The sequence below is a fragment of the Mustelus asterias genome, chromosome 13 (genome assembly GCF_964213995.1).
Source record: "Mustelus asterias chromosome 13, sMusAst1.hap1.1, whole genome shotgun sequence".
NCBI classification, from domain to species: domain Eukaryota; kingdom Metazoa; phylum Chordata; class Chondrichthyes; order Carcharhiniformes; family Triakidae; genus Mustelus; species Mustelus asterias.
Genome location: NC_135813.1, coordinates 94658688 through 94682550, shown reverse-complemented (window position 1 = coordinate 94682550; position 23863 = coordinate 94658688). Strand labels below are relative to the sequence as shown.

The 23863-nt window shown below is 43.8% G+C and overlaps 1 protein-coding gene across 2 annotated transcripts in view; it reads right to left on the bottom strand.

Annotated features, from left to right (window-relative positions):
• ankrd13a (ankyrin repeat domain 13A) overlaps positions 1 to 23863 on the bottom strand; it is a 38652-nt gene that overhangs the window by 9153 nt on the left and 5636 nt on the right. For both annotated transcript variants that reach the window (XM_078227307.1, XM_078227306.1), the window contains exons 2-10: positions 21527 to 21662; positions 18654 to 18778; positions 17032 to 17077; positions 14590 to 14733; positions 13238 to 13427; positions 6614 to 6680; positions 5471 to 5552; positions 3705 to 3766; positions 1488 to 1618 (exon numbers count right to left, since the gene is read on the bottom strand). In XM_078227307.1, coding sequence (XP_078083433.1) covers positions 1488 to 1618; positions 3705 to 3766; positions 5471 to 5552; positions 6614 to 6680; positions 13238 to 13427; positions 14590 to 14733; positions 17032 to 17077; positions 18654 to 18778; positions 21527 to 21581 — 902 coding nt within the window. In that variant the 5' untranslated portion in view covers positions 21582 to 21662. The remainder of the gene's footprint in view (positions 1 to 1487; positions 1619 to 3704; positions 3767 to 5470; positions 5553 to 6613; positions 6681 to 13237; positions 13428 to 14589; positions 14734 to 17031; positions 17078 to 18653; positions 18779 to 21526; positions 21663 to 23863) is intronic.

Genomic DNA, 23863 nt, shown 5'->3' with positions numbered 1-23863 from the left:
TTGACAAATTTATTTTCTGCACTTCCATAAAGGGTGTAGAGACGCAGAGGGACCTGGGTGTGCAAGTCCACAGATCTTTGAAGGTGACGTCACAGGTGGAGAAGGTGGTGAAGAAGGCATATGGCATGCTTGCCTTTATAGGACGGGGCATAGAGTATAAGAGTTGGGGTCTGATGTTGCAGATGTATAGAACGTTGGTTCGGCCGCATTTGGAATACTGCGTCCAGTTCTGGTCGCCACACTACCAGAAGGACGTGGAGGCTTTGGAGAGAGTACAGAGGAGGTTTACCAGGATGTTGCCTGGTATGGAGGGGCTTGGTTATGAGGAGAGATTGGGGAAACTGGGGTTGTTCTCCTTGGAAAGACGGAGGATGAGGGGAGACTTAATAGAGGTGTATAAAATTATGAAAGGCATAGATAGGGTGAACGGTGGGAAGCTTTTCCCCGGGTCGGTGGTGACGTTCACGAGGGGTCATAGGTTCAAGGTGAAGGGGGGGAGGTTTAACACAGATATCAGAAGGACATATTTTACACAGAGGGTCGTGGCGGCCTGGAATGTGTTGCCGGGCAAGGTGGTGGAGGCGGACACACTGGGAACGTTTAAGACTTATCTAGACAGCTATATGAACGGAGTGGGAATGGAGGGATACAAAAGAGTGGTCTAGTTTGGACCAGGGAGCGGCGCGGGCTAATTGTTCCTTGTTTCTCGTTTCAAGGCTTCATTCTATGATCATCTTGCTGGTGCCAGTACAGAGCGAGACTGCGGATAGTTGGGAACCTGTCTCGGGGGCAGGGAATTCATATGGTGTTCGTGGAAGTGGAAATGACTAGGGTTGGGAAGCATTTTCCGATCAGGGCCAGTGTGATCTCCTGGACTCGTTTCGATCGCCTCAGGGGGTCGGAGAGGAATTTCCCAGATTTTTTTTTTCCCCATATTGGCCCTGGGGTTTTCACTCTGGGTTTTTGCCTCTCCCTGGAGATCACATGGTCTGGAATGGGGGGGTGGGGGTGAGTTAATAGGTTGTGATGAACAAAGCATCGTAGCTGTGAGGGACAGCTCGGTGGATAGGATATTGGTATGTAGATAGGCTGGAAAATTGGACGGGGATCCTGGATTCAGGATTCAATCCTGGACCGGGGAGCGGCGCGGGCTTGGAGGGCCGAAGGGCCTGTTCCTGTGCTGTATTGTTCTTTGTTCTTTGTTGTTGTTCTTTGGATGTTCTTCAACACCTCCCCTGCCGATCTGTGCTATTCCCCAATTCCCAGCCAACTCCCAGATCCCTGTCAACATGACTATTTAACTAGACGATGGGGGCTGCTTTGCATTATAATTTTCACCCTCACCTCCAGCCATCAGGTTAGTGCCTCTCTCAAATGCCAGACTAAAACATCATAGGCATGAACTGCGTGTTCTACCACTCTAACATCCTGCAACTGCTCAATACATTTGCTCTAAGGCTGTCCCTGGCTCTTGTCAAGGATCCTACTTGCGTAATTTGGTAGAGAGCTCCATGGGTCGACCAATATCTCGATCTCCAAGGTCAAACTCTGGGTTGAAATATTCTTCCGGTATGATGGATGTGGGATTGTTAATCGTTGCGGTTTCTGTGACAAGATGCTGCAAATAACAAAAGATAGTTTGTAAGACAATATCTCAAGTAAAATATTCAAACACATCAGCTACTGCACGGTGGCACAGTGGTTAGCACTGCTGCCTCACAGCGCCAGGGACCTGGGTTCGATTCCCAGCTTGGGTCTGTGTGGAGTTTGCACATTCTCCCTGTGTCTGCATGGGTTTCCTCGGGTCCTCCAGTTTCCTCCCACAATCCAAAGGTATGCAGGTTAGATGCATTGGCCATGTTAAATTCTCCCTCATGTACCTGAACAGACGCTGGAGTGTGGCGACTTGGGGATTTTCACAGTAACTTCATTACAGTGTGAATGGAAGCCTACTTGTGACTAATAAATAAACTTTTAAAACTTTACAATAAGGTACATATGTGCAAACCAGGTGTTATGACTATATCGGAACACTTTTACCCTGCAATTCCGATTGGCCATACAATTAAACTAGAGAAACCTCCATTCACTGGGGTAATGTGTTCATACCATCATCAAGAGAATGGAGACAATGCACTCAAAGGATTTTACAGAGACTTGTTCCTGAACACTATCACCCATCCAGGTCTCAAAACCACGTGCATCAATTGTCTGAAGACCAATTAGTAGCTGTCCTACTGTGGATTTCATTCATTCATGGTGTGTAGGCTTCACTGGCTAGGCCAGCAATTATTGCCCATCCCTATGTTGTGGGGGCAGGGGGTGTGTAGATGGGGAGCAAAAAGTAAACAGCATTGGATAGGTAACTGGCTATCTGATCGAAGACAGAGGGTGGTGGTCGATGGAAAATTTTCGGATTGGAGGCAGGTTGCTAGCGGAGTGCCGCAGGGATCAGTGCTTGGTCCTCTGCTCTTTGTGATTTTTATTAATGACTTAGAGGAGGGGGCTGAAGGGTGGATCAGTAAATTATTAACAGGTGCTGAGGTGATTCATTTTGGTAGGACTAATTTAAATGTGGATTACAGGGTCAAAGGTAGGGTTCTGAAGACTGTGGAGGAACAGAGAGATCTTGGGGTCCATATCCACAGATCTCTAAAGGTTGCCACAAGTGGATAGAGCTGTGAAGAAGGCCTATAGTGTGTTAGCTTTCATTAACAGGGGGTTGGAGTTTAAGAGCCGTGGGGTTATGCTGCAACTGTACAGGACCTTGGTGAGACCACATTTGGAATATTGTGTGCAGTTCTGGTCACCTCACTATAAGAAGGATGTGGAAGCGCTGGAAAGAGTGCAGAGGAGATTTACCAGGATGCTGCCTGGTTTGGAGGGTAGGTCTTATGAGGAAAGGTTGAGGGAGCTAGGGCTGTTCTCTCTGGAGCGGAGGAGGCTGAGGGGAGACTTAATAGAGGTTTATAAAATGATGAAGGGGATAGATAGAGTGAACGTTCAAAGACTATTTCCTCGGGTGGATGGAGCTATTACAAGGGGGCATAACTATAGGGTTAGTGGTGGGAGATATAGGAAGGATATCAGAGGTAGGTTCTTTACGCAGAGAGTGGTTGGGGTGTGGAATGGACTGCCTGCAGTGATAGTGGAGTCAGACACTTTAGAAACATTTAAGCGGTTATTGGATAGGCACATGGAGCACACCAGGATGATAGGGAGTGGGATAGCTTGATCTTGGTTTCAGATAAAGCTCGGCACAACATCGTGGGCCGAAGGGCCTGTTCTGTGCTGTACTGTTCTATGTTCTATTTCTTTGGTGTCATGTTAGTGGGGTAGCACAGTGGTTAGCACTGCTGCCTCACAGCGCCAAGGACCCGGGTTCGATTCCCGGCTTGGGTCACTGTCTGGGTGGAGTTTGCACATTCTCCCCTTGTCTGCGTGGGTTTCCTCCGGGTGATCCGGTTTCCCCCCCCACAGTCCAAAGATGTGCAGGTTAGGTGAATTGGTCATGATAAATTCTCCCTCAGTGTACCCGAACTGGCGCCGGACTGTGGCGACTAGGGGATTTTCACAGTACCTTCATGCAATGTGAATGTAAGCCTACTTGTGACTAATAAATAAACTTTTAATTTACTTTGCTCATCTAGAAATGAAATGTAAACACATGAAAGCCTGGCAAGAAAGTTTTCTCTGCAACTTACCCCGCTCTGTGGGATGTGCTCCTCCACTGTCCCCAGTAGAGATTCAAGTAGATTTTTATCATCTGCAAAATAGATAGTTTACTCTTGAAGAAATTGTTTTATTGTTTTAAGATAAACTGGGGCACACAGTCAGAAACAGGACACCTCAGTTAACAGATTGTCATTATCCTTTGAGAGCGCGCACGGGCTTGTACAAAATCCTTTAGAAGCTGTTCTCCTGGCCCTGGCAGTGTGTGTCTCAGACCTGGTTGCTGATATTTTAAAACTTCAAATCTACTTTCAAAAAGGTCGTGCATTTGTTTTTATTAACACTGGATATATTTTGCACCAATGTTGTGAATATGGTGAGCTGATCGCCACAAGTTTGGTGAGCATTGAAATTCTATTGGACAACATTTGGGTCTTTCACTTTTTTCCAAGACGTAATAGCTCTGGTCTTTATGAACCTCAAACATTCTGGTGTACAACAGATCAGTGTTGATTGTAATGTTAGAGCCATATCCTGGGATTTCTACTCCCATTACAGAGAAATTGAAAAAAAAAATTATATCTCAAGTTTTATGCAAATTCACTGACCTTCCTCAGGAGATTAAATAATATCTTGTTGAGGAGCTGAAAAGAAAAACATGTGCCTGCAATTTACCTGAAGTAAAAGAAGCAGGCTGCATGGACCAACTGGTCTTTCCTAAATTTCAGATAATGGGGACAATTCTCAAGCCCACTGCGCTGCAGGCTAGGAAACATCAATGGTGGCCATTTTGCAGGCTTCCTGCTGGGCATCATAGAGTCATAGAATCCCTACATTGCAGAAGGAGGCCATTCAGCCCATCGAGTCTGCACCAACACCAATCCACCCAGGCCCTATCCCCTCTTAGTTACCCTGCCGATCCCTCTAACCTATCACATCCTGGGACACTAAGGGTTAATTTAGCATGTCCAATCAACCTAACCTGCACATCTTTGGAATGTGGGAGGAAACCAGAGCACCCAGAGGAAACCCATGCAAACACGGGGAGAATATGCAAACTCCACACAGACAGTGACCCAAGCTGGGAATCGAACCCGGGTCCCTGGAGCTGTGAGGCAGCGGTGCTAACCATTGTGACACCGTGCTGCCCCTTCATGGCCTCCTCGCGTCTCCAAGCCTACGATTTTTGACGTAATCAGCTCCACGCCGGAAATCGGCACTGAGCTGATCATCATATGGAAATGTCATGATAATTGACGTTTCCATATGATGAGCGGGCCCAGGACTGCCCAAGGGACAAACTGGCACTGCCCACAAGGGAGATCGGGGCTGGTGGGGGGGCCACATAGAGACTGGCCCGGAGAGGTCCAGGAGACCAGCTATCAGGGGGTTCCGGGGGGGTCATTAGGCCAGCGATGGGTTGCGGGCCTGTCCATCAATCGGACTGGCCAGCGATCTGAAGTCCGGCAATCGGGCTGGCCAGCGATCCGGAGTCCGGCAATGTGGGGGGGGGGCACTGTGCATGCGCCAATCTCTGCAATGACAGAACGGCACATGCACAGCGGCCCACTCAGCGCTGTGCAGGAGTAGGCCCCGCCCATTGACTTTCAGAGTGAATCCCGCTAGGGCACTCTGTGATGGACAGAATGTCAGAGATTGAGTCTGGAAATCACGCTAGAAAAAAAACAACGGGATTTATTCCCATTTTCCCGCACGTTGGGAATTTAGAATGTTTTGGGAGAATCCCGGCCTATGTTTCTTCCTGACCTATGTTTCTACACTGATTTCTCTTCTGTACCTTTATATTTGGCCTTCTCGTCCTCAGTCAGGTGTTCTGTTCTGCTCCTGGTCACCACATTAACATTGTTCACAGTGAAAACCTGGAGGGAAAAAACAACTAAGCTCAGAGAGATAAGAAGAAGTTTCACCCCTTGCTTATCTCATTTAATCTCCTGGAGGTGGAGATTCACAATGTGAATGCCTTTTTTGTACTTCATTGCAACATTTATTCTGCAAATAAAACACTAAATTATGATGACTAAGTCTATAACAAAATACTGTTCATGCATGAAACTGGAAATAAAGACAAACTGCTGGAGATACCCAACAGGTCAGGCAGCACCTACGGAGAGAGAAACACAGAGTTAACGTTTCAGGCTGTGACCTTTCATCAAAACCACTAACAGTCTATAGTATTTGTTTGCCGGGCACGTCACTGTAGGTGAACTGCCAATATTCTTATCCAATACCGCTCAGTCCCCTTAAACTTTCTTCTTTCCCCCTCCTGCAAACTGCTCCCCCTCCAAAATAATTATGTAGCTAGAAGATATGGATGTTTGTTTGGATTTTGATCAGCTATTTTCACTTTGTCGTTTTCTCCCAACATTGATGGGACAGGAACTATGATGAAGTGATCACCTCTGAGAGCAAAGGAGCTGAACAGGAGAAGGATGAGGGGGGATCTTATTGAAACTCACAGGATACTGCGAGGCCTGGATAGAGTGGACGTGGAGAGGATGTTTCCACTAGTAGGAAAAACTAGAACCAGAGGGCACAACCTCAGGGTAAAGGGACGATCCTTTAAAACAGAGACGAGGAGGAATTTCTTCAGCCAGAGAGTGGTGAATCTGTGGAACTCTTTGCCGCAGAAGGCTGTGGAGGCCAGGTCATTAAGTGTCTTTAAGACAGAGATAGATAGGTTCTTGATTAATAAGGGGATCAGGGGTTATGGGGAAAAGGCAGGAGAATGAGGATGAGAAAAATATCAGCCATGATTGAACAGCGGAGCAGACCGATGGGCCGAGTGGCCTAAGTCTGCTCCAATGTCTCATGGTCTCAGGACGTTTCGCTCAAGAATTTTCATCTGCGTGGACAGGAACAGGAAAACAGAAAATAAAGAAAACAGTGAAATAAATATTGGCAAAATGTTGTTTTACTGTACCTTGGCCTCATGTGCTTGAATAACATCAGTCTTGTCTGTCCGCCAGCCCCAGAATCCAGACTTACTCCTGTAGGACAAGTAGAGAGTTAAGTACTTTATACTTCTCACCTTCATAATAGGAAGACTCTGCCTTCCATTCATCTTTGAGAAGCACAGCTATCAGGAAAACAAAGCTGACTTTAACTTATTGGAGCAATTTGATCACCAGTCATCTTCTTTAAAAAAAGGTATTTGCGAGATCCTTAAAAGCATGAATGTCACCATTATTATCCAAAAAAAATCACTAGGATCTGGCTTAAAATTCTTAATTGCTTTTAAAACTCCATGAGACTTTGTTCCATCTACCCAGGTTCTTCCTATTCCAGAAAGCTGAAAGGGCAGCATTATAAATCCTGACCCCAAAACAGCACTCACATTGATCCGAAGCTCCAAAGGTAATAGAAGTTTATTTATTAATGTCACAAGTAGGCTTATATTAACACTGCAATGAAGTTAGAGAAAATCCCCTAGTTGCCACACTCCGGTGCCTGTTCGGGTACACTGAGGAAGAATATAGCACAGCCAATGAACCCTAACCAGCACGTCTTTCGGACTGTGGAAGAAAACCGGAGCACCCGGAGGAAAACCACGCAGACATGGGGAGAACATGCAGACTCCGCACAGACAGTGACCCAAGCCGGGAATCGAACCCGGATCCCTGGCGCAGTGAGGCAGCGGTACTAACCACTGTGCCACCGTGCTGGTGGAGATACAACTCCACCAACTCTTCCTCCTCCTTGAACCCTTATTGTACTGGAAATAAGTTTCATCCAATATTCTAATTCAGTTAAGCCAACCTCACAAAACTCAAAAGCTGGAAAAATAAATAACACAAATATCAAATGCTACAAACTTTAAAGTGGACTTGCTGATATTAGTAACTACACATAACCATGGCTAGATTAGTCTATCTGGGACTCATTCCTATGTAAAATATATAAGTGTTGTTTATGGTAAGCAACATTTCAATTGTTGAGTGTGAATCAGAGGTGAAGAATTAAATATTCTCCAAGGTAAAAGGTGTCACCCTTTTCAAATAAGGTATTATTGAAACTATGCATGGAACATTCCACAATTTTCAATTTCAAAGGAAGTGAAATGTACTGATGTGACCATTCCACTTAGCAAACCACCATCTCATTCTGGTTTTGTTGGTCACGAGAATGAACACAGGGTTGGAAACTCCCACTTTGTTTTAAAGCAACAACAATTTCTCAAAAAGAAACCGGGTACATGTTTTACCTAAGCTTGATGTTGTCCAACCCTATTCAAATTCTCTTCCTGACCCAAACAAAAACACTGGACAGAATTTTCCCAAAAAATGGCAGTGTGCCAGGTTCTGTCTGAAAACCAGCTTGTTCCTCCCCAGAGAGACAGGCAGCTTTTCCACCCAGATCATCCCACACTTCGCCATTTTATAGGGGGGGGGCATGTTTTGTGCTGCTATTGTGAGGGATGGAACCTAAAGATGGCGGCAAGCCAGGCCTCTTTCAAACCAACATTGAAGACCCTCTCCCACCCCATCTAATCACCGGCATCTGGTCTTCAGGGCATCGTTGCCTCCCCACCCTCCCTATGCCACAATCGAGGCATCAGCGCTTCTCTCCCGCCTCCCCCCCCCCCTTTTGGTTTTGAAGTATTTCAAAGACATGCTTCAATAGCCTTTTAAACCACTTGTTGGTCCAAAGGTAACAAAATCGAACACTCAGCCTCCCCATCATAATGGTAAACCATAGTATTACAAAGTGGAATATAGAAGTTATTAACTTAAAAATAGATTCACACTTTTAAAAAGTACCATCACTATTAACAAACCAAACCCCCGCTATGGGGTTGCCTCCAAGCCCCGGCCCCGCTAAACTCCTCCTCCCCGGCAGTGCCATCCTGTCAGTGCCAAGGGTCATGATGTGGAGATGCCGGCATTGGACTGGGGTGAACACAGTAAGAGTTTTAACAACACCAGGTTAAAGTCCAACAGGTTTATTTGGTAGCAAATACCATTCCACTTATCAAACCACCATCTCATTCTGATTTTGTTGGTCACGAGAATGAACACAGGGTTGGTATTTGCTACGAAATAAACCTGTTGGACTTTAACCTGGTGTTGTTAAAACTCTTATTGTGTCAAGGGTGCCAGGGTATGCTTTGTTTTTCTTTGAACGGTATGCTTTGTCTGCATAGCGCACAAGAAACAATACTTTTCACTGTATGCTAATACATGTGACAATAATAAATCAAATCAAAAAAGGGGGCAGTGTTAGGGCACCACCCTGCCCTGCCTCTGACCACCCAGGGGCTTCACTGGCCTTCAAGCCCCCAGTGTGGTTATCTCCATTTTTCAAGAGCAATGGTGATTCCTACTGGTGGCAACATATGATGTTCCTGGAAGAAATGGTGTTAAGCCAGTTTTGAATATTTAAATATATGTAAATAAATGTAAATGATGACATCACGTGGTGGGGGGAATCTCATTCTGAGATGTCCTTGGCTCAAATCCTGTTATGGCCCTTTTGCAAGAGTGTCCGACTATAATGGGATTTGCATCTCTGCTGAAAGGGGCCAGAAAATCATACCCACAATTTCTCGAATAAGGATATTATTTCAACAACTAAAAAATCGTTAAGCTGCTCAACATGAAGACTGCACATGATTTCTAAAACTATAATCTTCTGTGTACTCCATTTTCTACAGTCATTCTTAATAGATTTATCATTTCAGTCTGACACAAATCAGGGTGGCACAATGGTTAGCACTGCTGCCTCACAGCACCAGAGACCCGGGTTCAGTTCCAGCCTGTGTGTGGAGTTTGCACGTTCTCCCCAGGTCTGTGTGGTTTTCCTCCCACATTCCAATGATGTGCAAGCTAGGTGGATTGGCCATGCTAAGTTGCCCCTCGGTGTCAGGGGGATTAGCAGGGTAAATACATGGGGTTACGGGGATAGGGCCTGGGTGGGATTGTTGTAAACGCAGGCTCGATGGGCCGAATGGCCTCCTTCTGCACTGTAGGGATTCTATGATTAGATGCCTGTTTAACATCATACAGATTTGTAACTCTCGTGGTCTTTGAGAGAGAAAGCATGTGTGTTAAGGGGAATGAGAAAATGAAGAAAGAGAGGAAGAGAGAAAGAGAGGAAGAAGCGAGTGGGAGGGCAAGCACGAGGGCAAGGACTCGAGGGAGATACAGACGGATAGAGCATTAAATAAACACAGCTGTTGGTCTCTATGGACACAGCCTGTAGAACCTTTGCTGTTCTTGATCACAAGAAGATCAAGAAGCAGATACAATTCAAACCTCGTGAATGAACACAAAAAAGTTCAAAAATTGTGATTTGATACATCATTTAAAGAGACCTTTTTAATCCTTCCTCCATAAAGTATCCACTTAAAAGAACTATTTAGCAAAAAGATTATCTTCCTACAAACAGTTCATGCAATCTTATCGAAACATGGAAGATAGCAACAAGAGAAATTTTAGTTGTAGAAACATAGAAGATAGGAGCAAGAGGAGGCCATTTGGCCCCTCGAGCCTGCTCTGCCATTCATTACGATCATGGCTGATCATCCAACTCAATAGCCTAATCCTGCTTTCTCCCCATAACATTTGATCCCGTCCGCTCCAAGTGCTATATCCAGCCAGCTCTTGAATGCATTCAATGTTTTGTAAATCTTTTTAGTCCAATATTGACATTCAAGGAGATTTATTTAAAAAAAGATATATAAAAAGCCAGAGGGGGGAATGAAACATGTGTTAAGTAACTGTCTTCATAACTATACTGTGAAATCGGAGAAGGTGGCACTACTTATTATTACACACTAATCAAACATGTGACAACTTAGTCTGTGTGTTCATCACACCTCAAAAGTGTCAAAAACATTTCAAACAAAGAGCAGTCTTTTCATGCTGCTTTCATTTGAAGCAGAACTAAAAGTTTGCATGTTTGCAAGCCAAAAAAAAAATTCTTGACCAATCTCTGAATTCCCTCTGCCAGGATTTAGGTGACACTCAGAATGCTGCATTTATCCCTCTGGGCAATTAAGGCTTTCTGATCCAGGAGGTAAAAAGCTACCTTAACCATTGGTCATATTCCTAATAGCAGAATAAATGGATTGTCCATTATATCTTGAGTTCTCAGATGCAACAGGTTTCCAAGTAGTTCACTGAATCAACATCATTCAAATTAGAAAGTCTTTTGGGGGACAATACAGTCGTGGTATTACTGTTGGACTATTAATCCTGCTCAGCTAATGTTCTGGGATCCCAGATTCGAATCCCGCCACAGCAGCTGGTGGAATTTAAATTTTTAGAAAAATCTGGAATTAAGAATCTACTGATGACTATGAAACCATTGTCGATTATTGGAAAAACCCATCTGGTTCACTAATGTCCTTTAGGGAAGGAAATCTGCCATCCTTACCTGGTCTGGCCTACATGTGACTTGAGAGCCACAGCAATGTGGTTGACTCTCAGGCTGGCATGGTGGCACAGTGGTTAGCACCACTGCCTCACAGCGCCAGGTTCAATTCCGACCTTAGGTGACTGTCTGTGTGGAGTTTGCACATTCTCCCCGTGTCTGCATGGGTTTCCTCCGGGTGCTCCAGTTTCCTCCCACATTCCAAAGATGTGCAAGTTAAGTGGATTGGCCATTGGTGAATTGCCCCTTAGGTTAGATGGATTAGCCATGGGAAATATGTGGGGTTATGGGGATAGGGCGGTGGAGAGGGACTGAGTAAGATACTCTGTCAGTGAGTCATTGAAGAATCGATGGGTTGAATGGCCTTTTTCTGCACGGTAGGGATTCTATGAAAAGCTCATCCTGTAAGCAGTGATGCCAAGACTGACCATCACTGATGTCAGTGATGCTCTATTTATTACCATATATAACCGGGTGGCCCGGTGATACAGTGGTTAGCACTGCTGCCTCACAATGCCAGGGACCCGGGTTCAATTCCGACCTCGGGTGACTGTGCGGAGTTTGCACATTCTCCCCGTGTCTGTGTGGGTTTCCTCCGAGTGCTCCGGTTTCCTCCCACAGTCCAAAGATGTGCAGGTTAGGTGGATTGACCATGCTAAATTGCCCCTTAGTGTTCCAAGATGTATAGGTTAGGGGGAATTAGCGGGGTAAATACTTGGGGTTATGGGGAACAGGTCTGGGTGGGATTGCTCCTTAGTGTCAGGGGGGATTATGTGGGGTTACAAGGATAGGGCCTGGGTGGGATTGTTGTCAGTGCAGACTTGATGGGCCGAATGGCCTCCTTCTGCACTGTGGGGAGTATATGATTATATGATAAATATAGCCGATATCTTTAAATCCACTGCATGTCTGTTGCATTTGTTTACAGCCAAGCAACATACAGGTTGCTGATCCAACTTCCCACTGCTGCTGTCCCAACAGCAGTTTGTAGTTCCAGGCCCGAATTCTGGGGCATGACACACTCCTAGTGTGAACAGCCATGAATATTGACCTTATTTGCATTGTGAAGTATTTACCCCGCTAATTCCCCCTAACCCTCACATCTTAGGACACTAAGGGGCAATTTAGCGTGGTCAATTCACATCTTTGGACTGCGAAGTAAGCCTGGAGCCTAGATGTACACCATACGTGGTGATCCACCTTATTTTCAATTGTGGGCACTTGCTGAGCACAAACCTGCAGCAGGTTTTTAACCACACAACAGAAGAAGCCTCTCTTAAAAACAATCAGATGTGTTTCAGGGGATAGGGCGGTGGAATGTTTTATAACTCTGGAGGAGGGGAAGCAAAAAGTTGATCTTGCTCTCCTGTCATGAAAAAGTGCATCACAAAACTTATCACGAGAAGATTCACTGGTACCTAATGTTCATTCTAATTTAATTTTGAAATTGCTCAATTCAAACTATATGCTTAAAAAATAGAATTATTGCTGTTATTTACACTGCTTGATACAGATTGCTGGATGATTCAATTTTCTAGTGCAAAACAAAAAGGCTGAACTCTCAGGAGTATTACAGCAGACACAAATTAAATTGGTTAGACATTTCAAAGTGTAAGGAAGGCTCATTTTGTCACAGCCAATCATCCTTGGTATTATCCAGTACTTCTCCCATCAGAACAGAGTTTTAGGAGCAAGGGCATAAAGCATGACACATTTCAGCAAACACAAATGGTTGGTTACTCCTGACATATTCTCACTCAATAAAGACCAAACACTTAGAATTATGGCCACTCCTTGCTTTACTCAGCTTTTCCTTTCCCCTCAAATCCAAAATCCAAGATTACGGCCCACTATTAACATTTCAACTTATCTCACCCTTTCCCATATTTGTTCAAGCGAGGACATGACCCGCAGGATGATTCCACATAAGACTGAAATCCTTGATCTCAGCTCAATTCACATCATTTTGCATGGAGTCTCAATGGGAATGAAAAGGCTGCCCACCAATGGCAAGTCACCTGTACTACACGATCCTTGGTAATTGACATGGGTCTTGGAATAAAACAATTCACCAAACCAGGCCCTTAATGACTTTAACTTAATATTCTCTCATCACACGGTACATCGAACCTCAGTGATGACTAGCATCACAGGTTAACAAGGTTAACATTACCTCTCAAAGGAGATGTTCTTTGTGTCAAGGACTGTCGAAACAATTGGCGATGTAAGACGATTTGCGATCTGATCCTTTGTTGGTTTTATGGAGGATAGTGTGAGGCTTTGTTGTTCCTGCGAGAGTGTAAAGTGTTCTCTGTCCACGACCTGGTTATCATGGTCTATCTCTATAAACTCTGCTGAGTCAGCTGTCATAAGAAAGAAAATCACCCAAATTTAATGGTAACGAGAAACTTAACACCATTGTATTTTTAAAAAACATTTATATAACTAGATGGAAAACATTAAGTTAGCAAAGTCTCCTGGGTTCCATTCTGATTTTATTTGGACTTTAAAAACTTTCCTTATGTTGATTCTCTCCCCTCATCACCTAACGTCGCTAGTTCACACTGGGAGTACACCCATGTCTGCATGGGTGGCACGGTGGCAGTGGTTAGCACTGCTGTCTCACAGCAACAGGGACCTGGGTTCAATTCCGGCCTCGGGTAGCTGTGGAGTTGCACATTCTCCCCATGTCTGCGTGGGTTTCCTCCGGGTGCTCCGGTTTCCTTCCACAGTCCAAAGATGTGCGGCCTAGGTTGATTGCCCCTTTACTGTCAGGGACATTATCGGAGTAAATACTTGGGGTTGCAGGAATAGGGCCTGGCCTAGATTGTTGTTGGTGCGGGCTCAATGAGCCAAATTGCTTCTTTCTGCACTGTAGGGATTCTATTCTATGAAAAATGATCATTCTTCATGTGTGAATCCAGGCAATTTGTACATGTGGATTATTTCGCAATGAGAATCATCACCGGTTAACTTGATACCATCCTTGTCCAAAGTGCATCTGTGCACATTTTCCAGGAGGCGTTTACGGTAAAGCAATCAGAGGGGAAGCTCTGCCTGATTTCTCCCCCTTCCCCAATTCCTAGCCTGTGTACACAGAGGATAGAAACCAACTATGACACACTAATGCCACCCTGGCCAAGATCAGGGAGTGTCAGGGAGATTAGTGGGGTAAATGCATGGAGTTATGGGGATAGGGCCTGAGTAGGATTGTGTTCGGTGCAGACTCGATAGGCCGAATGGCCTCCTTCTGCGCTGTAGGATTCTATAATCAGCGCTGACAAAGGATGGAACCTGAGACCCATTTGCCCTGTACGACTCAGAGGTGAACGGTTAATCAAAAGTGATGGTGCTATGGTCTTAATAGGAATAATTGCCTTTCCTGCTCACTATGCAGTGATATGGATTCTGAGTAATGAATTTCTTGGTTTACAATGTCTCAGGATTAATACAAATGGAGGGGGAAAGTAATGTTTTTAAAACTAACAAAAGTTAGCTACTTAACCTCAAAGCTATGATATTCACCCTTGCCAGTAAAAATGTAGCTGCGATGGCCCCTTTCCCACTTCATATTCTCAAAGTTCAGTAAGGTTGTATCCACTCGCAGGTTGGCACCACTCTTCCACACACGGTGCACATCACTCGGGCACATCTTTGACACCAGGGGAACTAGGAAATTTGAGAAAAAGAAGAAATGTGTAGAGGCAAAAGGAAGAAAGAGAAAAAGAAAAAATAATATTTTTATTCTTGCACTTTTAGAAATCTTAGCTACCATGAAGTGTGTGCTTGTGGTGAAGATATTATTTCTGATTTTGGGGGGAATGTCTCTTTACATACAGTCGCAATACACAAGAACTTTAAAAGGTAAGAAAAGCTTGGTCAGTCATCTTCGAGGTTAGAAGCTTGAAAGTGCAAGCAATCTCCATAATTCAATGTTGTATGATTGCTTTTGTTATACGCACGATTGACAATGACAGTCAATAGAGTTATCTGTTATTTAAATCCATTTGCTCCTGACAATTAGAACATAGAACATAGAACATAGAACATTACAGCGCAGAACAGGCCCTTCGGCCCACGATGTTGCACCGACCAGTTAAAAAAAAAAAAACTGTGACCCTCCAACCTAAACCAATTTCTTTTCGTCCATGAACCTATCTACGGATCTCTTAAACGCCCCCAAACTAGGCGCATTTACTACTGATGCTGGCAGGGCATTCCAATCCCTCACCATCCTCTGGGTAAAGAACCTACCCCTGACATCGGTTCTATAACTACCCCCCCTCAATTTAAAGCCATGCCCCCTCGTGCTGGATTTCTCCATCAGAGGAAAAAGGCTATCACTATCCACCCTATCTAAACCTCTAATCATCTTATATGTTTCAATAAGATCCCCTCTTAGCCGCCGCCTTTCCAGCGAAAACAATCCCAAATCCCTCAGCCTCTCCTCATAGGATCTCCCCTCCATACCAGGCAACATCCTGGTAAACCTCCTCTGTACCCTCTCCAAAGCCTCCACATCCTTCCTGTAATGTGGGGACCAGAACTGCACACAGTACTCCAAGTGCGGCCGCACCAGAGTTGTGTACAGTTGCAACATAACGCTACGACTCCTAAATTCAATCCCCCTACCAATAAACGCCAAGACACCATATGCCTTCTTAACAACCTTATCTACTTGATTCCCAACTTTCAGGGATCTATGCACACATACACCTAGATCCCTCTGCTCCTCCACACTATTCAAAGTCCTCCCGTTAGCCCTATACTCAACACAACTGTTATTCCTACCAAAGTGAATTACCTCACACTTCTCCATTGTTTTAGGAGTACTTGCATTGATTCTTTCAAATCAGAAAGAATTCAGATGTTCTTGGGAGTCGAGAAGTGAAATTGAAACTAAAACCAAAGGCAATAAGGGCGATCCTAGTTCTCGGTGCATTGAGTTAATGTAGGATCAGTAGAGGGAGCGATACCAGCTGAACCAAGCTTCATCAGACAAATAATAGATTCTTACTGCATCCAATCAAATGATCTCAGTGTCAATCCTTCCTCAGGTTTCCCTTTTCCAATGATGCTGTTCTCCCTTTTTTGGCTTCATTGTTGACTTATGTTCAGCATCGTGAGATGTTTTACTATTAAAGGTCCTGTGTACGTGCAGGCTGTCGTTCCAATGCATCACAGCATTGGGAGGTTTCCAAATATCATAGCACCCAATCTGAATTAGGCCTACCACTCATAAATAGTATGTAAATGATAGAACACTTAATTCAACCTGACAACATATAATATATAGATAAAGTGCAGAGTGCCATAGACCTTCATTTTTATTCTGTAAATTAAGAGGACCTGCATTTTGCAACATGTTGTCATTATCTGTCCAACATTGCTGGAATGTTCATATTTGTGCAATCTTTTTATTTGAATGGTTTAATAACATAGTTATAGATATTATGCTTTCTTGCATCATCATCACAACCTAGCACATGCTGCCATGATGATTTTTTAATAAATCAATTGCCTATCAGAGACAAGGCCTAAGCAGAAGCGAACATTCATTCCATTGCACCCTCTTGCACCCGGCACAGGTAGAAGCGTAGGAGTAGGTTGTCTCTCCACTTTCTTGGCTGAAAGAAATGCACATGGTGGCAGGAGAGGAAAAGATCAGATCATTTCTAGAAACGCACAATGTTTTGTACTTGATGGTAGGAGACGGGCCCATGCTCCCAATGTTCACATTAACCTCATAATCTGAGCGATGTCACTGTCATGGCACGAGTCCAGGTATCATCACATACAAAAAAGGCCATATGGATGATAGTCACTTCAAGTAGTTCATCATCTTAGTAGCTCGCTATTAGGGAAGCATTAGCTGAAAGCTTAAAGCAAGAATTTAATGCCTTCTGCAATATATTCACTGTCAATTTTGACAGATAATTAATTCATTTAAAAACGAAGATCACTTACTCCAACTGGTAAACTCCCATTTCATCTCCACGTAAAAATCAGAAGTCTGTTAAGAAAATATTTTAAATGGATGGGGGTTAGGCACATCAAGTATGAAGGATTACAGAATGTATTAAAATTTTTAAAAGTATTAAAATTTAAAAAAGGTTGAGTCCTCATGTGGTAAATTCAACATCTAAGAGACCCAAACAAGTTAATATAATTACAATTTACTATAATATTCAGCAGATTAAAAGACAATCTTTTTATTTAAGTAGTAACTGCTGAGAGATCATTAAAGGAACCAACTAAGACGTATGGCTGAACCAATAGAGTGCCAAAGTAAATTTAGCAGTGCAGTCCCTTTTTCCTATTCTTAATTATTTTTAAGCATTGTAGATTAAGAATTTTTTTAGTAAGGGGACAAAATAATAAATCAGGAAGTGAGGGATATTACTGCCGGGAAATTGACTAAATTCATCTATTGTGGCATCAAATGTTCCTCGGTTAGAGGGGAGCGCAGGTTATAAGTCAAGCTTCCACCATACAAACCCAACAATGCATGATTTCATAAAAAGCACTTCACAATATTGTGCAATATTACCATTTTCCCATACCAGTCACCTTCATAATATAATTTTACCTTAGTTATCTCAGCAATGCATTTTTTATACACATCCACCCATGGTCAATTTGCCAAATTTAGCCAACTGTGTGCAAAGGCATTTATTCATCATTAAAAACCTGGGCTGAATTTTAGCCTAGTTCCCTCCACAATGCGATTGGCAATAACTTGACTAAAAAAGATGACTGCTCTTTTTAAACCTTATTTACTCAATCATGGGACGCAGGCATTGAGCGCAAGGCCAGCATTTATTGCCCATCCCTGGTTACATTTTAGCAGGTGGTGGTGAGCCATCAAATGGACCACTGCAGTCCATGTGGCGTAGGTACATCCATAGTACTGTTAGGTAGAAAGTTCCAGGATTCTGTTCCAGCGACGATGAAAGAATAGTGATACATTTCCAAATCAGGATGGTGTGTGGCTTGTAGGTGGAGGTGTTGCTGTGCACCTGATTCTCTTTGCCCTTCTAGGCAATTGGGGTTGGAAGTTTGGGAGATAGTGTCGAAGAAGTCTTGACGAGTGATATCCATCTTTCAAAAGCAATATCTCTTAAACAGACAGATCATTCTCTGAGCGGAGTATAGAAAGGTAATATGGGCAATCCCAGTACTCAGTGCTTTGAGTTACTGTGCCAAATTCAGGGGACTCGATTTATCCAAACTGGGAATGATCAATGAAGAAACAAAATACAGACATTTAATATTACAAAGATGGATGGAAGCTAAGCAATGCCGTTGCTAAATACAGAGTTACAATTATTTTATTCTGCAATCCCTCGTGATATAAACTGGAGTTGAGCCAGACAGATCAGGAAAGTCCCCAGGATGTGCAGGGCTATTTTTCTCAGCAGTTGGGTGCTACAAGAGGTTAAATTTTGAACCGATTTGTATTCCGAATTTAATTCAGAATACAGAATCACTATTTAAATGATAAATCTCAGTTGAATGGCTGGCCTTTATCATGTCTAAAAACTTTTATTCATTCAAGCTTTAGTATCATAAATAAGATCTGTCTTTACCTTTTGTATCTTGCTGAGGAGTTCTGGAACTCCATTCAGCTGTGAATTTATTCGATTGTAATCTCGATACTGAAGAACTTTCTCCAACAGCTCAGGATCTCCGGTGCTGACTGCCTCTTGTAGAACTGAAGAAAATGAAATGTTAAACCAATTATTAGTGATTGAGAATGTACTTACAAGATCCTCTAACACAAGAAAGGAGAGACAAGATTTGTACCTTCTACCGTCCATGGTGTCAAAAAAATTTGGATTTAAATAACATCTTTAATGCAGTAAAGCATCCCAAGATGCTTCACAGGAGCACTGGCAAACAAACTTTGACACTGAACCACAAAGAAGCATTAGGACAGATGACTAAAAGCTTTGTCAAAGCTGAAAAAATAGACGTGGCTGGTGGAGCAATTAAAAATGTGCAAGGTTTCACAAGTAGAGAAGCACAGAAATCTGCGGGATTTGAGGGCTGGTGGAATTTCCTGAAGCAACGAGAGGAGAGCTCAAGAGTTTTATGCCAATGTGGCATCCTTTACAATTGGTCCTCATATCTTCTCGGCACCAAGATATTTATTGCTGCTGAGGCAGCAGTTGGCACATTACAATCGGGCCCTGGCGCATGAGTCAGGGAATAGAGTCAACTAGGATTCCCTAATAAGACCATAAGACAGAGGAGCAGAAGTAGGCCATTTGGCCCATTGAGTCTCTCCGCCATTCAATGATATCATGACTGATCTGATATTATAATCCTCAACACTTTCCTACCTTGTCCTCATAACCCATGATTCCCTTACTGATTAAAAATCTGTCTATCTTAGCCTTGAACATACTTAATGACTCAGCCTCGATGGTAAAGAATTCCACAGATTCACTACCCTCTGAGAAAAGTCCTTCTCATCTCTGTCTTAAATGGACTACCCCTTGGGCAATCCCCACTCATTGCTGCTGGACAGGACTGGGTTCATCCACTTTGAATCAAAATGAGAAGTCGAGTGGCTGATCCACAATGCCAGTTTTATGTCTGGATGTCAAGTCAATAATCTACCCCAGCATCTTCAGAAGAGGGAAACAAATGTAAGGGGAAGAAAACTGGAAATTAATCCAATCAATATGGATTCTAGGTAATTTCCTGACTTTTCAGCCACTGCCTTAAATACCACTTCCTTGCTACCCAACTCCTAACAACTCACTTGAGTTGAACACCCGACCTGCTATCCAACTTCTATCCAAGTTCAAACCCCACATCTCTCCATCATGAAGATTGGTTAATTTTAATTCCACAATATCATCCCACTCCATCTCTACCTCAGTCCGCAAGACACTTTTAGATTAGATTTCTCCAATGTACACCTTGCTGGCCTCCCATCCGCCACCCAAATTCCAAATTATCCTAAACTCACCTAACCATATCCTGTGTCAAACCACATGCCCCTCACCCATCCTTGCTGATATCCCCTGGCTCCCTGTCTCCCAAAGCAACCAATTTAAAATGCTCATGTTCAAATCCCTCCAGGTCCTTGGCCTACCAAACTCTGCAGCTGTCTCCAGCTCAATTACTCCCTGGGGTCTTCCAATGTCAAGTTTTTGAGAATCCTCCTCCCTTTGGTTCCCCTACTGCTGGGAGAACCTTGTGCCATCTTAGCCCTTCCTCGAATCTCTCCCTGAACTCTTGCAACTCTTAAAAACTCAGCTTTTCCACCATACCCCCTCTGCTAACTCTTCCACTATGGTTCTGTATCCATTTGATGACCCTTTCATCTAAATTATTTTCGCCCTCGCTGCCAAATAATTTTTTTTTCATTGAAGATACCACCCAAAAGTAAGTTGTCATAGTGATATTTTACAATGCACTGCTGCTCATGCAACTCTTAGTAAATAGCTTGTTACAGCTTCTCTGTAAAAAGGTAATAAAGTGAAAAAATCTATTGTTCTGTTGTGATCGGCACTCCTGGAGAGAGGGCGGCACAGTGTCAAGCACTGCTGCCTCACAGCGGCAGGGACCCAGGTTCGATTTGAGCCTCGGGTGATTGTCTGTGTGGACTTTGCACATTCTCCGTGTCCGCGTGGGTTTTCTCCGGTTTCCTCCCGCAGTCCAAAATGCGCAGATTGGGTGGATTGGCCATGCTAAATCGCCCCTTAGTGTCCAAAGATGTGTAGATTAGGCAGATTTGGGAGATGGGGGGGTGCAGGGTCAAATATCTGTCAGAGGGTCAGTGCAGACCAGATGGGCCGAATGGCCTCCCTCGGCACTGTAAGGATTTTATGTTGAGCTAAACAGTTCGTCTCCTGCCTTAAAGAAGGGCGAAAAGACATCAATTCAAAAACAATAGGTCTGCTGATGAACCCAAAGAAGCAAGTCAATTGTCTTCAGAAACATCTAAATTCAGGTCTGCTTAGTTAGGCTGCCAGAGTTAGTTTTGTTTTGCTTTTCCAGTGGTATTTTGCGCTTGTGCTAGAATTAATGTACGTCCTGCTAAGGACAGAAGAAAACCTTCCACTTCTCGGGGCGTTTGCTTTATTGCAGTACTACTACTCAACCACAGACTGTTAGGATGTGGCGTAAAATGCTCAGTTCCTCACATGACAAGTTTCAGCCTTTCCTGTTATGTCAGATGCTAAGCACTTTCTCACAGGTTGCGAGGCAAAAAAATATACAAAAGGGAGGGAAAAGCAGGGCACCATATGGCAGCAATGAGTTGAATTTTTAAAAAATTTCCTTGACTCTTTCTCAGCCTTTGCCAGTCTTGCCTCTTTTTCTTTCTTGTGAAAATGGTGCTTCCCTCCTCCATTTCCTCCTCAGGAGGCTCTCCCCAGTCCCCACATATCCGACATTGTATTTGGTTCTGTGCCTTATGTTGGCTTTGCTACTAAGCGTTCCTGACCTGTCCATCCCTTGGCATTCTCCTTGTCGACAGAGGCATTGTTCCGAAGCAGCATGTTGACACATTCCAAGTGTCCCAGTGAGACAGCGAGATGCAACGGAGTCCGGCCCCGTGGATCAACTGCTTCAATATCATGCTGTGTGGACAAAATGATAGTTAGGTATGTTTAAAGTTTAAGTTTATTTATTTATTGTCACAAGTCAGGCTTATATTAACACCGCAATGAAGTTACTCTGAAAATCCCCTAGTTGCCACACTCCAGTGCCTGTTCGGGTCAATGCACCTAACCTGCATGTCTTTTGGACTGTGGGAGGAAACTGGAGCACCCAGAGGAAACCCACGCAGACACGGGGAGAATGTGCAGACTCCACACAGACACTGACCCAAGCCGGGAATCAAACCCAGGTCCCTGGTGCTGAGAGATAGCAGTGCACTGTGCCACCGTGCCGTCCCATGATATGATGAAGATTTTGAAAATGGCTCAGTGTACAAATGTGGCACGGATCCACGAACTAGGAAAGGTTCAGGTTTAGTCCCTGGTCTGTTTTGAGTTAGCAGATATCAGATAAGGCAGTGAAACCTGACCTATGGGAGGCATCAAAAGAAATTATTGGTCTCAAGCTGGGTGAATTTAAAAAGTCATATTCAGAGCACTTTTCAGTGACTCCTGTTCAAAATATATGTGCATGTGCTGAGGTTCGCTAAGGATTTGCTCAAGATCAGTTGCAAGTTCCTTCACTCTCTCATAATGTGTTCACACTCACAGTTTACGCTCACGTCTAACTTAGAGCCCTTTGGCAAAGACACTTGAAGGATAAAGAGACAAAGGAACAAGAACTTTATAAGAGGTTGTTCAAAGAAGAAATGTTACCAGATGGGAGACATCGCAAGTTTTTGAGGGTGGAAATAGCCATATTGCTAAAATCCTCCTTGGATATGGGAATGGTGCCTAAAGGCTGGATGGCTTCAAATATTACACCACTGCTGAAAAGGGGAAGGGATGAACCCAATAAGTATAATGGTGGGGAAACTTTTAAGGACAATAATCTGAGACACACTCAATTGCCACATGGAGAAACACTGGTTAATAAATAAAAGCTAGCACAGATTTATTAAAGGCAATTGTCCCTGTCAAATGTCATTGAGTTATATTATGTAATAGAGAAGGTAGATAAGGCTAGTGTGATTGATGTGTATATTGTTATAATCCAGGTCAGAAACTCCCAAGTATTTTATGAAGTCAGCCTCGATCGTAAATTTTGTACTTTGAACTTTGGCATGGACAAGCACAAGATGTTTCACTCTGGGCATGATTCAAATGACCCACAAGAGAGCTTCTATCAAACAAAGTCTATTGAAGAATAAAGTTAACATATAATAAGACAATTAGCAATAACTTTTACCAATTACAAACAAGAAAAGAAACAACAATGATATTGTATATACTTAACAGCTAAATGTACTGTTCCAATCAAACAAACCCCTACAAAGAACAGTACAGCACAGGAAACAGGCCCTTCGGCCCTCCAAGCCTGTGCCGCTCCTTGGTCCAACTAGACCAATCGTTTGTATCCCTCCATTCCCAGGCTGCTCATGTGACTATCCAGGTAAGTCTTAAACGATGTCAGCGTGCCTGCCTCCACCACCCTACTTGGCAGCGCATTCCAGGCCCCCACCACCCTCTGTGTAAAAAACGTCCCTCTGATATCTGAGTTATACTTCGCCCCTCTCACCTTGAGCCCGTGACCCCTCGTGATCGTCACCTCCGACCTGGGAAAAAGCTTCCCACTGTTCACCCTATCTATACCCTTCATACCTTGTACACCTCTATTAGATCTCCCCTCATTCTCCGTCTTTCCAAGGAGAACAACCCCAGTCTACCCAATCTCTCCTCATAGCTAAGACCCTCCATACCAGGCAACATCCTGGTAAACCTTCTCTGCACTCTCTCTAATGCCTCCACATCCTTCTGGTAGTGCGGCGACCAGAACTGGACGCAGTACTCCAAATGTGGCCTAACCAGCATTCTATACAGCTGCATCATCAGACTCCAGCTTTTATACTCTATACCCCGTCCTATAAAGGCAAGCATACCATATGCCTTCTTCACCACCTTCTCCACCTGTGTTGCCACCTTCAAGGATTTGTGGACTTGCACACCTAGGTCCCTCTGTGTTTCTATACTCCTGATGACTCTGCCATTTATTGTATAACTCCTCCCTACATTATTTCTTCCAAAATGCATCACTTCGCATTTATCCGGATTAAACTCCATCTGCCACCTCTCCGCCCAATTTTCCAGCAATCCTGCTGTATTGCCCGACAATGCTCTTCGCT